The sequence below is a fragment of the Aulonocara sp. 'chitande type north' Nkhata Bay genome, linkage group LG3 (genome assembly GCF_057382095.1).
Source record: "Aulonocara sp. 'chitande type north' Nkhata Bay isolate Kocher_YH1m ecotype deep benthic linkage group LG3, A_spYH_male_GT1.1, whole genome shotgun sequence".
Classification (NCBI taxonomy): Eukaryota; Metazoa; Chordata; class Actinopteri; order Cichliformes; family Cichlidae; genus Aulonocara; species Aulonocara sp. 'chitande type north' Nkhata Bay.
In genome coordinates this window covers 52,682,257-52,698,935 of record NC_141346.1, presented here as the reverse complement: position 1 = coordinate 52,698,935, position 16,679 = coordinate 52,682,257, and the positions used below count along the sequence as shown (strand labels likewise).

Here is a 16,679-nt window from a genome sequence, read left to right as displayed (position 1 = left end):
ACATGTGCTACACCTCCACTCTGACGTTGTGAGGTTGCCCAGCTCTGTGGAACACGTACCTTGGGATCTTTAGGGCTGAAATGACACATGTAGTGGTTGACCAGGCCGAAACCGAAACCTCTGTTCATGACAGTCAGGCACCTCTGAGGAGAGAAAGCAGACACGAGAAAACAAGCTGCTGAAATTCATGCAAAACGATGGAGATCTCAGACAAAACAATGCACTATTTTGTCTGAGATCAGCATTTAAAGGCGGCGCTGTCGTGTCCTGAGGCACAGCAGTAACACATAATCTTACGGATCACAACAACACTGCTAATACAAGTTCAGGCTCGTAATACACCCTGAACTAAAATTACAGCAAACCTGTTTTGTTTTTTTAATTTTCTGTCATATATAAATAACAGTGATCCCTATTAAGGAAAGGGCCTCAAAGAGAGTACCTAAAATGGTTATCTTAGGCTTAAAGAGCTGCTTAAAGAACAAAGCCTCACCAGTTTGCCGTTGTAAACAGTCTGCTTATGAAGGGCTGCCAATCAGAAGGAGCTAAATCAGCCTGTTTAAATCAAGGGATGCCTTGAATGACTACAGCAAGGCCCAGTAAAAGGCCCTACTCTAGCAAAGTCCATGAATAAAAATAAGCAGCTGGAAATGAGCAACAGGTCTTCTTTGAGCTGGTTTCATATTTAGCCTTTGGGGTTCACACCTTGATGAAATTCGCCAGGCTCAAGTTGATGCAGCGAGCCTCCTCTGGGATTTCTGAGTGGCGGATGGTGATGTGCGGCATAATGGACAACACCAAGGACTGCAGAGCCTGGTGGAAACTCTCCGGAAAGCGCTGGGCCCGTGGCATCTAAAGAGTGGGGAGGAATAGCATGTAATGATGCATCACTTTAAAGTCAAACAGCCACCCATATTATGAAGACAGATCATTCCCAGCATATAGATAAGACTAAAAGGTTTATACTGTCTCTAACTACTTCTGTGTAGCAGCAAACAGCAGCGCAGCTCGGCCTGCTGCTGAATGTTTAGGATTTTTGGCAAAGACTCAGATGTAACACAGGCTCGCGGTATCAGAATGCCAAGTACACAATGAGTTTTCTTTGGGTGTCTGTGTTTTGTGTCATCGCATGTGGTTACGCGGACATAACAATATGTGGACTAGGTCTTATAACAACATCCAGTCCACATAAGACTTTCAGTTAAAGACTACAAACTCTTGAACTGCTCAGCGTTATTGAGCGAAAAACGCTTTTTACCAACCTTCATGCGGTTCTCCTCCTGCAGGTACTGAGCCATGGATTTTGCCATGGTTTCAAAGAAGAACCAAGAGTACTGCAGAAAAGAGCGAAAGGTTACCCATTATGCAATCTTCCTAGGAATATAATGGGAGTACATTACAAGCAGAGTGAGTCAGGGGAAACTGGAAGAGAGATAAAAGAGACATGAGAAGTGTAGTGTCCTACAAGCAGCTACATGTTGAACAAGTTTCTCTTTCGAAACTGGTGACAACTGCTGTCAGAACCCTTCGTTTCCATTCTTAGAGAGTTGCACCATCTGCTGCTTAAAGTTGGTTCTACGTGTGGACGGATGCATGAATTATCCGCGCGACTGAGTGCGCACCTTGAGCAGTTTATTGCTGGTGTTGAAATCAGCAGTTTGCTTGAGGGTGGCTGTTACAGCTGTGGCCAGCAACTCGTGAGTGGTCACTGAGTTTCCTGATGCAGGATTGTTGGTTACAAACACGTACTACGAAGAAGAGAGAGAACAGTAAAACAAAAGCACTTTAGTTTATAGACACAAGCAGAAACACAGGCAGTGTTTGCGGCAGCTTACCTTAACAAAAGAGCGCAGGTAGTGTTCCAGTCCCTCCTCGTGGCATTTGGAAACTATATGTATGATCACACTGAGGGCACAGAGCATGGAAATTCAATCTATGTCCTTTTATCAGGAGTAAAAGCAGTAAAAGTACAAAGAATTTGTTTTTTAGCTGACCGCAAAGAGTTAACAGCAATCTCGTGGGCTTCTTTGGTGGCGGCTGTGAGCACCTCAAACAGCTGCATCAGCACTGTCGGCAGGAAGGTGATGATGACATGAGTCTCCATGGCATGTAGGCACTGAGGGAAAGAGGCCAGACAAGATCACTTTTACTTCTGACTCCCAGATATTTACAAGAATCGTGATTACACGCCTCCACACAATATATATATATCGCCCTGATCTTGAAAAACTGTAGCCTATTAGATATAAAATCAGCGCTCGGCATTATTTTATCTGATAAGAAATATATGTGAAAATCTGTCTTGATCTGTAGCTGAATCTCTGTGCTTGATGTAATGAAATTCCCTGTCAGACATTGCTGACACATTTCCTTCATATTCACAGCATAGACTGTATAAAAAAGATGGGCTTAGCCGCAGTGACATTCTGTTGGTACCACTTATGCTGCCAAAACAGCAAAACTTTGACCTGCAGCAGTTTGCCTGCTGGGTCGGACCACCCGGGCCAGCCTTCATTTCCCACGCATGTTAATTGCTCCCTAAAATGTTAGTCATCCCATAAAAATGTTTTCCCAAAGGAAAACCTCTCAAAAATAAGACAAATACTTCAACTGATTTCCTCTAGCATTTAAATAGTTATGATTTTTCATACAAAATTCAGTACAAAAGAGGTTAATGTCTAAAAAGATTTAGTTTTTTGGCAATATCTTTTGTCATTGTTGCATTTGGGGTTGCCATCATCCATCCATTCATCCAACCATATCCCTTATTAACTTAATAAACTGTGTTATAAGCCTTTTATTGCTTTAATGGAGGCTGTTGTATAATAGCACTGAAAGGTATTTTGATTGTTGAATGACTGTGAAAGCTCATAAGTAGTCATAATGATGCATGCCCTACAAAAATGATCGATCTGTTAGTGCATTGCCGAATGACACATATAGTGGAAGTACTGTAAATGATCAATAACTGCACATGGACCAAAGCTAAAAAACTGACTGTGCACTGCCTCACAGCATCTTACCTTCAGGTATTTGATCAGTTCTGCTGGGTTGCCCTCTGATGCTGTTCTCATCAGCTGGCAGTGCTGGAAGAATTTGTGTAGGTGGAGGTCCTGCGGCGAAACAAAACAGGACATCAGTGTTCCTGAAAACCTTCATTTGTGCATAAAAAAGCAAAAGAACCAAATTGTACCTGAGGATATATCGTTGATGCTACGTGGGTCCTCACTTTAAACAGTGTCTTGGCGTTTTCCACCCACTTGATATCAGCCTGAGACCATTCGAAGAGAATAATAGACAAAACAGAGTCAATAAAGTATCTGCAAACTTTTCACATTCCCTCAAAACTCCAATAACCTTCAGGGCTAAAACACGAGGGGTCAACGTTCGCTTTAACATCGTGAGCATGACAGTGACAGAGCTGACCAGATCGTTTTCATGGCTACAATCTAACCTTCCTGGTGTCCTGACAAAGATATCCAGCAGGCAAAGTGGCAGCCACGGGCAACTGGAACTCCAACGACTGCATCCTCCCATCTTTAAGCAAAGGCATCCAGGAGTAGCCCACTGAAACACGCGAAAGCAGCCGAGCTTTAGAAGAAGGCATTTTAACAAGCTAAATAATGTGCTCACCAACATTTTAATAAAGCTTCATTAAGCCAAATTTCTCACCAAGTGACTCCACTCCGTCCCTCTTCTTGCTGCTGGCTTTGCTGCTGGATTCACAGCTGATGTGGTAAAAGGTGAAGAGGATATGATGTTTCTCATGCACGTGAACCGGCAGCTCGATCTTCACCTGCACACACAGAGGAGCAGGTCGCTGTTTTAATCTTCTTATGTCACCATCAGTTCAATCTTCACACATAAACAAGATTAGAGGCACTGATTCCAATAATGGATACCATATAGGTATTACATAGTACTGCCAAGGCAACATTTTAAAGGATGTGCCACATGCTGTGATTTCCTTGTTGTCTTTTTTGATGTTTTTTTGCTCAAATTAAGGGAGTTACATTAACCATAATGGCGTTAGTGTTTCTCTAAACCTGCAAAAATGTACTGACAGTGAGGGTTTCCTTCAGCCTCTAAATTATTAAGAGGTAAAATTAACATAAAATCAACAAAAGGCATCTAAAAATAACCATCTTGTGTATTTTCAGCTATCTGTACTTTACTTGAGTAGCTTTTTTGGACTACTTTTCATTTTTACTCCCCACATTTTTAAACAAATATCTGTAGTTTCTATTCCTTACATTTTCATAACAGACTTGTTACTTCAGCAGTATCATCTATAGAGTTGGGAGTTAAAGTGGGCGCAGGTGAGTGCAGGTGTAAGTTGTGATAGCAGTACTTCAGAATCTAGCTTGTGCTGCAGAATAGGCCATTTTAAATGCAACGCTTCTACCAGTTCAGCGAACATCAGCAAACACACAGTGTGTTACAAGCTACAGGTCCACCTGCTGGATTTCACAGGGAGAGAAGAAAGAGAGCCAGCTTCACTCAGAGATGGAGAAGGATAAGAAAGAAAGTCAGAGTTAGGTTACATCAAGTGTAGCAGAGATGCATTTGCATTTAAGCTGATGAAGATTAGATTCATGCACTGAATTCCAACTTTATACCAACTGTGTTCTGTCTGGTATAAAGTCAGGATAAACAGTTTAGTGTCAGTGTAAGGGACGGACATCTGCCACAGTGAAACTGCTGACATCTTGTTGAATTCAGTTGTTGTTTCACTGTTTCACTAATATTATGATATTATTATATTAATATCGGTTCAGTTACCTTTGTATGAAAGTTGTTAGTAGAACTTCAAAGAGCTACTTTCTTACTGTGAGTACATTTCAGAGCCTGTACTTTGACACTTTTACTTGAGTAAAAAAGTTGAACATCAATGAAAATGATATTTTTTAGATGGCGAAAGGCTAACAGCATTGTTTTGGAGTAAATGTCACACACTAAAGATGTCAAATCACCTTCTACAGAGAACGACACATGTACTGAAGCAGAAACTGGAGCTGTTTGGAGACGTTTGGGATGCTTTTGTAGTGTAACAGTTCTCTTTTTGAGTGTTTCTGGCATGAATTTGAACACTTTGTGCATTTTCTCTCCATGAAGAAAATGAAAGGGGTTTGCTTGTGCTTTTTTATTTATGTGTTTATCCTTAAATTAATGTTTAGAATGAAATCAAAAAAACAAACAACAGCAAAAGCATTGTTTCATCTGGGAGTTGCTGCTGTGACACTGAGACACCAGAGGGCAGCAACAACAGGGAGATGGATTTTCCCTGCAACCACACATGCTGTTTTTTATTGACAGGAAATGACACAAAAAAGTTTTGATGACATGCACAGACCCACATCGTCATAAACAGCCTCTCAATGCCATGACTGAATATCACGGCTCTTACATTTATAACACCAGAACACGTGATTCATGCATCGTTCTGTTTTAAATTTACTCTTCTCGATAAATTAGACAAAAGTCTAAAGACCAGACAAGATATATCCTTAAGATATAAAAGTTAACAAATTTTAGGTGTGAAAAACAAAATCAGAACCCTTTATATAATATCAGTAACTATAAATGTGTCCTACATGTTGCTTTTAAATGCACTTCACTATGGAACTAACAAGACTGACAGATTTAGAAGCACAAAGATCATCGTTGCCTTGCTGAAGCAGAAATTTTGGTTGATGTGACTGGAAGCTGAACAATGTGAAGGGAAATCCCACAGAGTGCACTTCTGTGTGTTCCTGCATGCATGTGGGTGCACACAGGGGGAGCTTAAGATCCTAATCCGTTTGATATCAAGGCCATATGGACCCCCTCTGCTCTACCGCTCTAACTGTACCTCTCTCGCTGAGCTGTATTTGTGTGTGTGTGCATGTGCATGCGTGCACTGACTGTCGGGTCAGTTTAGTGCGAGATCACAGCCCTGAGACAGATTTATGGGATTATCTCAGTGCTGCTGAGGAATGTCAGTACTAAAGACGGCCAATTAGGAAAAAAAAAAAAAAAAGATTTAAGGGCATAAACTAAATTTCTTTTTAAAATCAAACTCATTTCTCAGTTTTTGGAAGCACTCAACTTCCTCTAAATCTGCTAACTTGATCTAATTTAATATGAATTGAAAGGCGATGCCATAGAAGAAATAAGGTCGAGCCTGCAACATGAGCTCACCTCATCGTAGAAGTCAGGGCTCTGATTGTGGTGCAGGACGGCTGCGTAGGTGCTGCTGGTGAAGAGTGAATCTCCCGGCTTGCCGTAGATGCACTGAAAGGCAAAGAGGCACATTGGTTATTGGACTCCTTTGATTTTACGGGCACAGTGATGAGTAAGCGCTCAGGAAGCTGTGGTTACTGCCATAATTTGTACAAAAGGCGAGGGAGTGAGCAAGCCTGTATGGATCATGCATTACACTTTGAATCAGCAATGATTTAAACATAGCCTGAGAGAAACTACAAAGGACGACCTAAGATCGCAAAATGTTTGGGCTCTGACTAGACAGATGCCACAGCGCAAACCTTGCACAAAACTCACGGACTTATTTTATGTGAGCAGCAGAGCCCTTCCTCCAGGACATGATGACACAAACAAGTCAATTCAATTCAATAAATGACAACAAGAGTTGTCTCGAGGGCTGCTTCATATTGTCAGGTAAAGACCCTACAACAATAGAGGGTCTTTTATTGGGTTCTCTAATAATAGAGATCCCACCCCGTTTCCATGAGCAAGCATTTGGTAACAGTGGGAAGGAAAAACTCCCCGTTAACAGGAAGAACCCTTTGGCAGGACCAGGCTAAGGTTAAGTTGACTTTTGACCTCTGATGATCACTTTTGAGGAGGAGTCAGTGCAAGAACTCTGTGGGAAAAATTAAAAAATCGCAACAAGCTCAAGCTTGACCAGGTCAGGATGTTTCTAATGAGGGGTGACAAAGGGGAGGGAAAAAATTCCAACCTCTTGTGATGGCTTCATACTGTAATTAGGATGCTAACTATTGTTGTCATCTCTAATGAGCATGAATGTGCAGTGCTAGCCAACAGGACGGACAGAGCTACAGGAGCCAAATGCCTGAAAGCCTCCGCAGGAGACGAGCCCAGAGGATGGGAGAGGCTTCGTGAGAGAGGACAGGGTTCACAAATGCCAGAACAATCTGGAAACAAGCTGTAGGTGGAGCAGGAAAGAGGCGGGGGAAAAGATCTGAGATTCAGGTGGTGCATGGTTTGATGTGTACCTTTAGAGCCCTCACTGCAGAGGCAAAGAGGCTGATGGGAGTTACGATTTTTGAGTCAGGATGGGGGCCGAAGGAGGTCTGGAGGAGCTGCTTCTGATATTATCTATCACAAAGGCTGGCATGTTAGCACATGAACTGTACCACACATGACTTAAAGTGTCGGCCACTGGTGCAAAAATGAGAGCACTCCAACCATGAACTCAAGGATTGAGGAGCAACTGGTCTCTCAACGATGAAATGGAAATGAATGCACTTTAAATTCCCGTCCTCTGAGAATTCCATCCTCTTCAGCCCTCACATTCCGACTCCATAAGGCTTTGAATGAATTTCCTCTCAGTCCGGCTGTGTCTTATGTGAACCCCAGGACCTTACTGAGCTTCCGCTAACTCTGATTAAATCTCCCGAGAGGTGTGCCGCCTGCTCCTGTTTGTAAACAGCTTTCTGCCTCACAGTACTTTGAGCGTTGTCTGGAACGCAGTCTGACCCACGTCTGGGTCAATCTGTGTGTTTTCTAGCTGCGGTGTAATATGTCTGACTGCCCGCTGATTGAAAATTCTCAATGTTTTCGTGGTTAAACTCAGAATTTCTGTTTCTCTCCCTCAAGAAACGTGAAAAGAAAAACAATCTGCAGCGCTTTGATGACTATTTCCGACCACAAATATTTGAAATGTGTGGCCAGAGAGAAAAAGAGTGACCATTCATTATCTTCTGTTGCCAGCTATAATAACTGGTTGCTGCGAGAGCTTCCCTTCTCCTCCTGGGCCCCTCAGCTGCAATCTCAAGTCCACTTTGTAAAAAGCAATAAAAGGAAAAGTTTATCATATCTGAGGCCCCTGTCACTGATCGAATCTCTCCCAGGACATTCCACTGCAGTGTTATTGTTTCTCAAACAATAATCCGGGCTTCTGGTGCGCCTCTTCAACAATCTTCACTTTTTTTGTATTGGTCTTCCTCTATTTGTTTCCTTGTGTCCTTTTTATCGTTATGTTGACTGTAGCATTTCAAAACCTTTCCTATGTTCTTCTCTCCATTAGCTTTGCTGAGCTATGTAGAGAGCCAGAATATCACCCTAAGCCTGTCTTTTGACAAAACTATGAGACACAGATGTGAGTCACTCTCTCTTCCATACATTATTCCTTGTCTATAAACTCTCCTTTTCAAGCTCTAGAAGTAATAAGGCAAAAACAGATATTCCATATAAGACAAGAAAAATGATGTACAGAATAATGTCAAAAAAAAAGCTTCAGGGTCTGTAAAACTGAAGCCGATGCATTCTTTCTGGCAGCCAGCAGAGGGGCGATTCCTGGCTGCAAAGAAGTGTATATTAGGGTGGGTTTAGATTATCGATTTTCTGATTAAAATCGATTTTAGCTTGAATAACACGATATCGATTCATTAAAATCCTGAATCGATTTTTAAATATAAATTTATTTTGCCCAAAACGACAGAATCTCAGGTTAAACCTCACAAAATTTCGACAACCACCAAACACCAAATGAGAGCAGGTACACGGATTCTGCACAACACATCAGAATCAGTGAGATGTCAGGTTTCTCACCCGACGGCACGTACGCAGAGATGCCATCGGGGCTAAAAGCCAAAAGCTCACAGATTCTGATGCGTTGGCGGGTCCGTGCTTTGTGTTTACGTCCTTTTTTTGCACTAGACTCTGAAGCTGCAGTTTTGTCTGTCTCCAAACAAAATTGACTGAACCAGCAGCAAAAGAAGATCCAATCTACGCTTCACATTTCGCTTCTCATAAACATCCTCATGAATTCCCTCTTACTTTTGCTGCTTTGCTTCCACCACGATATAATGAAACTTCCTGCACAACTCTCTCTCTCTCTCTCTGTACTTTAAGAACACTTTCACATCTAAAAATCTCTGTTTTCTGCATCATTCGCTTGCTTATTACGCACCAGTCTACCGTTATGTACAGCGCTGTCGGCCACTTAATTTAACTGACTTCTGACAACAAAGCCTCATTTCTGCTGTTCACTGAAGAAAATTAAACTTCTTAAAATGATGCCAAATTGCAAAACACTTAGCTGTGCCTCTAATAAAACCTCTGTAACTCTTTAACCTCTGTAACAGGCCAGGAAAATCTCTGACATGTTTTTCTGTGTTTTGTCCTCAGCTACTTTGACATAAAGGCATCTGCTGTGATGCTCACACCTTTGATAAAGTCTCACAAGTGTCAGCTTTCTTTTTATAGACATAAAAATATGGATATGTACTGATAAATGATCAGAATTATAATATTTCTGACAGTCTGAGGCAAAATTTCCCCGATTCAAATCGAATCTGATCACATTGGATCGGGACCTTGTGAATCTGAATCAAAATAAGTGACGATACCGAGCCCTAGTGCATATAAACGTCTCTGAAAAAACGGACCTCCGTTGATCTTTGAGCTCACAAACAACTTTCCTGATGAGTTTATGGTCTCAGCCGCTAGCTTGAAATCTTATTTCATACAGCACAATGTTCATTTTGTAAACAACAGTCTCCACAAAGGTAAAAAAGATGGCAAAACAGGGTTTGAATTAGAGTGGGCCTACCTTGTAAGTAATTCACTTCAGTTTTGTTTATATACAACAACAAATCACAAGAAAAGTTGCCTCAAAGCATTCTGTATTATAAAGACGCTTCAATGAAAGAGTGAAACCCCCAACAATCAAACGACCCCCCCGTGAGTGAGCGTTTGGCAAAAGTGGAACAAAAACTCCAGTTTAACAGGAAGAAACTTCCAGCAGAACCAGTCTCAGGGAGGGGCAGCTATCTGCCGTGACCCCAGCTGACCCTATTAGGCTTATAAATTATTAGTGTGCAGCGTCCTTTCATTCATCCACAAGATATGCAAATTACTCATCACATCCAGTTTTACAACAGCCAGGTGGCAACTGTAACAATACTCTGAGGCTTCACAGCAGCTCTTTGCTAGCAACGGCTGACGTCACAGTGGCTGCTTCTCTGTCCTATATATGGCTGCCAGCGGTGATTTAATGTTGCACTTGGTTAATGCATTTCTGACCATCTGCTATATATAACAGAAACAGTGGGAACAGCAAGGTCATATAGGTGCAGTACTTCTCAAACACACTGGACAGATTGCATGAACATGTAGCGATGAGTCCGCTCCAACCCCCAGCCACTGCTACACATCTGGTTATAAATTCATACATCAATATATCATGTCAATGATAGTCTGAAGACAATCACAGTTTATTGGTAAACCTGAAAAATGTTTGACCTTTACCATAACAGCATCTAGAAAAAGTCACATGTTGCAGTACACACTGACCTTTAGAGGAGCAGCACCTTCCTCATCAGAATCTCGGAACTGGATGCAGATGGCAATGTTTCTAGCCTGCAACGGAGGAAAGGTGACATTAGTCAGCCAAGCAGACGATCGGTAAGAACGACTGTGTCTCTGAGCTCAGTCAGTCACGCACGCTTCGTTCTCAGTATGCACCAGTAACACACAAACGGGCAATATTTAAAATGTACCAGCACCATCACCCATCACATCTTTTTCATCCTAACTCACGCACCTTAGTGAAGGTCTTCTGGTTGTCATATTTGAGCTGCAGGGGGTAGACATACAGCTGGTTCTTGTAAGTGGTGAAGGGGTAGTTGTACTTGGCTTCCTCGGGGAGGAATTCCTCGATCTCCACCGACACCCGCTCACAGCCGTCCTCGAAGGGCTTGACGGGAATGTAAGAGGACGTCACCGTGTCTGGGGCACAGAGCACACGTCGAGTCAGAGGACCAAACCTCCACTGCTGTGTCCCTGCCTCTCGTGTCATGTCAGTTAACGTCATTTCTGAGCTACAAAACAAACCCTTCACTGTGCAAACCCAGACATGAAACCTGACGCTGCCTACACGCCGTGTCACATGCTCTCTGTGGGAATCATTGCATCTGATAATACGGATGATCTAAAAATTTAACTTCTCAAAAGTTCTCAGATTTAACAAAATTTTAATTCAGGAATATTTGATTCTGTTGTTCTTCAAAGAACATGCTAACAAGGCTTTTACAAGGCAGCATCCAGCATGCTAATAGCCCAGTCTGATCGCTCTTAGTGGAAATCTGAAGGAACAGAGTGTCTGCTCCAACCTGTGCTTGTGCGATTTTTGCTTTAGCGTCCCACCCTGCGGCTGTTTCAGCAGATCTACTGGCTTAATAGTTCAGGCTTTATGGATCAGAAAGTGGCTAAATAATCATTTATGTCTCTTATTGAACATCACTGGGATATACTAGGCTGATCAGAGGCAGTGACCACTGCCTATCTGCAGGCTACATTCATTCAGGAATGGAGATCATTTCCTCAACATCAGACCCAGACACTCGACAGACAGGTAGCTGCTTGCATCCCGCGCAGAGATGGCCAATGTAAAATCATTTAATGGAATTGTTGGGTTTTATGCAGTGAACACCACAAATCTGCTTACTTGAGAAATCAGGCGGGACACACTCGATGGTGACGTTCAGCTGTCCAGGGATGATCTGAAGTTTGCTTTTCTCTGGTCTGACAGGGAAAAGGAGATTCAGTACAAGATCAGTGTCCTTTTAAGGGTTAAGTGTGCTTTAGATGTGATGACCTCCTTAATGACAATCCTGGGTGAGTAGTACTTCCTCTCAGGCAATGGCATGTGAAATATAGACCTAAAGGCATAAGTGTACCCCTGGATGACGGTTTTGTGCCACAGTAACTAAGCGCTAGCTTAAATAGCAGAGTGGTGTTGACTCACTTCCTGATGTCGGCCAACAGCTTGATGAGGTCATCGGTCGAGATTTTGCTGCTGTCTTGGCGATAGAGAGGAGAAAACTTCCCATCCATATCCAGGCTGCCCTGAGCGTCTTTGAACACCTGCCTGCAACCACAACACACATGGTTCATTACAGTTCTCGCCTCATATGTGCAACCAAATACCAACATTTCAGTATAAAGTATAAAGTATGAAGTATAAAGGAATGTTTTGCTTTCACTGTTTAAAAACACTTGTTTTCTTCATGTGTTCTATTAAAGAGTTACTTGCTCCTGTACACAGACTCCCCTGCTTCCCTGTGTTTCCATATTTTTGTTGCTGTTGTTCTTCTTCCAGATTATAGTTTAGAACAGTTGTATGAAAGGGGCTTTTTGTCTTTGTGTGATCTCTACTGGATATTTGGATATATGTCAGCGGGTTCTAACATTTTTGAATGACGCCTGAAGTCCCTTAATCATTTTTCACACCATTTAGAAAAAGGTGTGACTTCTGTGCTGGCCTGGAGTATTTTTATAGCTCACAGCATTACCAGTTACATGTGAAAGCCTCCACTAGGCCTGGAGGCTTGGGGTGTGGATGAGGGTGGAGATGGGGGTGGGGCGTGAGGCTTGTAAAATCTGTCACAGATTCTAATTTCACGTCAAGACCGGACAGTTCCTGGAAGTTTTCTGTGCTGCTTTTCATTAGCTGCACTTCCAACAGCAGCTAATAAAAAGCAGAACTGTCTGCTCTTCATTATGAATGTTGAATTCCATAACTGGGATAACGTAATATAATGTTTATCAATATAATCCAGATCAAACTAGATCAGCAAGCAAGTAAATGTTCTTTTACACGAACTTTATTTAACCTCAAAGTTGAGAAATTCCTAAACTTTTGGGGTCCAAAAAGTAAATATTATCTTATTTTCTCCCTCTATGACAAATAGATGAGGCTTTACACCTAATTGTATGATATTATTATGCTCATGCCTTTGCACATGTTCACATGAGATCACTCCGAGTTGAATCAAAACAGATTATTTACAAGATTATGAGGTTTGACTCATGAATTATTTCTGTCTTACTTGGCAGCCCAAGCAAACGGCATCCTGTACTGGCCCAAGCGTTGGCACGTCTGCTTGGCAGCTTTGAGCACCTTCTGAGCAGTCTGAGGAGACACAGGAAAGACATCATCAAGTCAACACCGGAGCGGTTTCCACCGTCTCCTCCACGAGGTCAAAATCAATGGCAGCGTACCTTAGTGATGTCAGAGGTTTTCATGTATGGCTCAGCGCAGTGGGTGATGCCATTCTGTAACACCTTCTCCACACGGGCCACCAGGAAGATATCTGCATGGGGGTTAGTCACTGAAAAGATACCCTGCAAAAGAGAGGGAGAAATGAAGCAATCAAGACATGTGGTTGGGATTTGATTTGGCAGCTTTCGAGGGTCTTTTCTTAGAACGCTCTTCTGAGAAATCTGACTACAGACGTGGCCAAAGTTTCAAATGATACGCCAACCTATCAGACTGCTCAACACGTTCTCACTCCCAAAGTCTGTTCACGGCTCTGTATGATCTCAGTGAAAACAGATATCCCTAACGTGGTCATGCCAGGAACACAGTTGTGGGCACAGAAGCTTGAACGGTTGCTGACTTCCTGTTTGGAAGGGTCATCCAATCAAGTGGTGTGTGTGAGAGAGGTAAAAGGAATTTAAAGGTGTGGAATAAAGCGCTGTATGAATGTGTGATAGTGTAAAAGTCACTCTTAAATTCATCACCTGCTTCTGTGTGAGATCGATTCAGGGGAAATGGTTGATGCTAAAGCTGTACAGGAAAACCACATGGTGCTCACACGTCTATTTAAGGGCCGATGAGATGCGTCTGCATTTAAGCTTCCAAGTTCAAGTAAAGCAAACAAAGGCGACAGTAACTACAATCAGACTAAGCTATGCTGCTCGCACTGGTATGACTAATAAAAACTTCAATAGAAATTTCTGGAAATAGAAAAAAAGCATAAGTGACAAAACTGAATGACAGTACCAAGGAAGCAGCTGATTCAGATGCAGACATAACAATCTGGACATTACTAACACTTATCTTTAAGGAGGCTAGCATGCTGCCAGTCACAGACACACACACAGAGCAGGGTTACTCTCCAGGCCATAAGCCTATCCATCCTCTGTCCTCATTCACAGCCCTTAAAACCACACACAGCTGCTTTTGCTTTCAGTTTTTGACGTTATTTGCTCCTCACCGCTCATCGTCGACCAGTTCTTACAGTGTGGTTAAAAAAAAGCTTGTAAATGCTCCATTTGGGCATTAAACTTTCCTCATAGTTCATAAACAGTGTCACATCCTTTTTGTGCAAAGATAAACCATCTCACTGCTGAAAATAACCAGAGGGTCCAGAGGTTGTGGCGTCCTCCTGAGAGCTACTGCAGAGATGAGAGGTGAAGCCTGTGTCCTTGGAACACACCCAATGCACCTAAATTAAACTGCGGTCTGCAGACCTATAATAGCACACTAATCACAGAGGCAGGAGCCGCTCTGTTTGTATGCATATATTTGTGTGTACATGTGTGTTCTGCTGGTGCTGCACAGATGTTTCTGGCAGAGAAGTCCAAAAATGAAACTTTTTCATGCCTGTAGCTTTAAGGCGGCCCTGCTGCTGGTTTGCTGGCTGCAGAAATCCTGCGTTTGTCACTCTCTGCCCTGATTCATCCCCTCGTCTCTGAGCTTTTTCCTGCTTTTTGCTGCGCTGTTCATCAACTCGTTTCTCCCGTCATGGAAATGGAAAGTGAGCTTGTTTTATAACCGCTGCTGGTTTATACCAGGCACCGGCCTTGTTTAGTGACTTCATCGCTGCAACGGGCCAAGCGGCAAGAGGTAAAGAACAGGCCGTGTGTGCGCCGAACTCACAGCACCTGCAAATGTTTGCAGAAGGGCCTGAGCCAAGAGTAACGCTCACACATGCACATTATTTCTCCCCAAATAAACTCTAGACTTAAAATACTGCAAAACAAAGTGACAGGACATAAAGCTTACATCCCGAGGCCTGAGCTCACATCAGGAAGCAAAGTGATTCTGAAATCACTTGCAAATGTTCGCCGAATGAGCCGAACGGGATCCTTTCACAGTTCTTTAGGTCTGGTTGGGGACCAAAGGCTGGCTTGTGACACACTCAGCATGACAGTGGAGAAATGAATGAAAAAACAAAAAAGATCATGCACTGGCCAAAACAGCTAACTCACTGCACACACAGTGTCAGCAGTCCTGACTGAGGCCAGGACTGTGCTGGGCCAGCTGCAACCAATATGGCAAAGCTGAACCTATGTGACAGAACCAGATGAGAGCTCAACAGTGTGTAGACATTTTAAAGACTAAGCATGACAGAGGGCCGCCTCCAACCATCAACTTGGCTTAGAAAAGTGCAGAAAGTGATAAAAACAATGCAAGACAAATGATTTCTATAAATTCTAGCTCATAAAACCATCATTTTCTTGCGTTTGAGTCAGTCTCTCATTACTTTTTAGTTTCTGCATGCTTCTACCTGCTCTGTCGAAGGAGAGAGTTACTCAAAGACACGTTTTCCCTCTTCTCGTAAGAACGATCGACTCTTCGTGTTTCAACATGTTCGTTTTTTAGGGTTTTTTCAGCTTTCAGGGTTTTTTCATATATTTCCTGTTATGGATTTCACATAATGACATCGCCATCTTTATAAATAGGGACAGCAGCTTAAGTTCAGATTGTTTTACTCTTCGATCTGTGTGATGTCCTACGGTCATTAGGGAAGCCCCACCCAAATAAATTAACACTCCTTTTCAGTGTATTCTATATATAAGCTAACTGACCATAGGTCACGTAAAACCAGAAGCAGAGTTCAGTCTCAGTTTCACATCAACTAAACCTGTAACGCAGCAGGATGACAAACATGCTGGATCTCTTTTTAATAATCCAGCTCCAGCACCAAAGTTTTGCAAAGAGCACAAAATATTTTGTTTTCCACACAGCAAGATCTGTATGACCCAGTGTGACTCAGCTTTCACACCCAGGTCTGACTGTGTGACTCAGCTGCAGTCACTTTCTCTATCAGACACCTGTCGACATGCTATTATAGTTCCTACCTGAGTGGGGAAGCGCAGCAGAGCCTCTGACACCCTCTGAAGCAGCGGCAGGCCGTTTCCTTTCCCTGAGTCTCCGTTCACGAGGACTCCTCCCTGTCCCCCGTCCTTCACTCCACCACCACCGTCCGAGTCAGATGAAGGAGATGCTTGAGCGGAGGTGTCGGTGAGCATCTCCCTGACAGATGGTGGATTGAGCTCAACGTGGAAGTCGGCCGAGATTTTGCAGCTCTTGGAGACATCGAAGAGAGCGAGGCTGATGAAGAACGGTTCCACCTGCGAGTCAGAGGGACGGTTACAGGCTGCAGTCCAGCACGTACCTTTATTACTTTACAACATTTCACTTTAGGACAAAATCTCAGAAATCAGGTCATATGACTCTTTAGTTTTAGCATGAATTAAGCAATAATGCACACTCTTCCCACCAGTAATGCAGCCTGCTAACATCAGCTAGCAACCTTTTGCCCAAATATGGTCACTTCTGGGTCCAACCAACATGCAAAGTTTTACTAAATACAACATGAGAGTCGTATGTGTGAGCTCAAGAATATATTTATAATTATTAT

General features: G+C 42.8%; 1 protein-coding gene across 3 annotated transcripts in view; it reads right to left on the bottom strand.

The window, feature by feature from the left end:
• dock11 (dedicator of cytokinesis 11) overlaps positions 1-16,679 on the bottom strand; it is a 79,933-nt gene that overhangs the window by 45,668 nt on the left and 17,586 nt on the right. For all 3 annotated transcript variants that reach the window (XM_086285226.1, XM_086285224.1, XM_086285225.1), the window contains exons 12-29: positions 16,117-16,389; positions 13,249-13,371; positions 13,077-13,159; positions 11,993-12,115; positions 11,693-11,769; positions 10,790-10,974; positions 10,540-10,605; positions 6,181-6,273; positions 3,673-3,796; positions 3,455-3,567; positions 3,194-3,271; positions 3,024-3,113; positions 1,995-2,116; positions 1,836-1,905; positions 1,623-1,748; positions 1,263-1,334; positions 706-852; positions 60-143 (exon numbers count right to left, since the gene is read on the bottom strand). In XM_086285226.1, the coding sequence (XP_086141352.1) occupies positions 60-143; positions 706-852; positions 1,263-1,334; positions 1,623-1,748; positions 1,836-1,905; positions 1,995-2,116; positions 3,024-3,113; positions 3,194-3,271; positions 3,455-3,567; positions 3,673-3,796; positions 6,181-6,273; positions 10,540-10,605; positions 10,790-10,974; positions 11,693-11,769; positions 11,993-12,115; positions 13,077-13,159; positions 13,249-13,371; positions 16,117-16,389 (2,049 nt within the window). The remainder of the gene's footprint in view (positions 1-59; positions 144-705; positions 853-1,262; positions 1,335-1,622; positions 1,749-1,835; positions 1,906-1,994; positions 2,117-3,023; positions 3,114-3,193; positions 3,272-3,454; positions 3,568-3,672; positions 3,797-6,180; positions 6,274-10,539; positions 10,606-10,789; positions 10,975-11,692; positions 11,770-11,992; positions 12,116-13,076; positions 13,160-13,248; positions 13,372-16,116; positions 16,390-16,679) is intronic.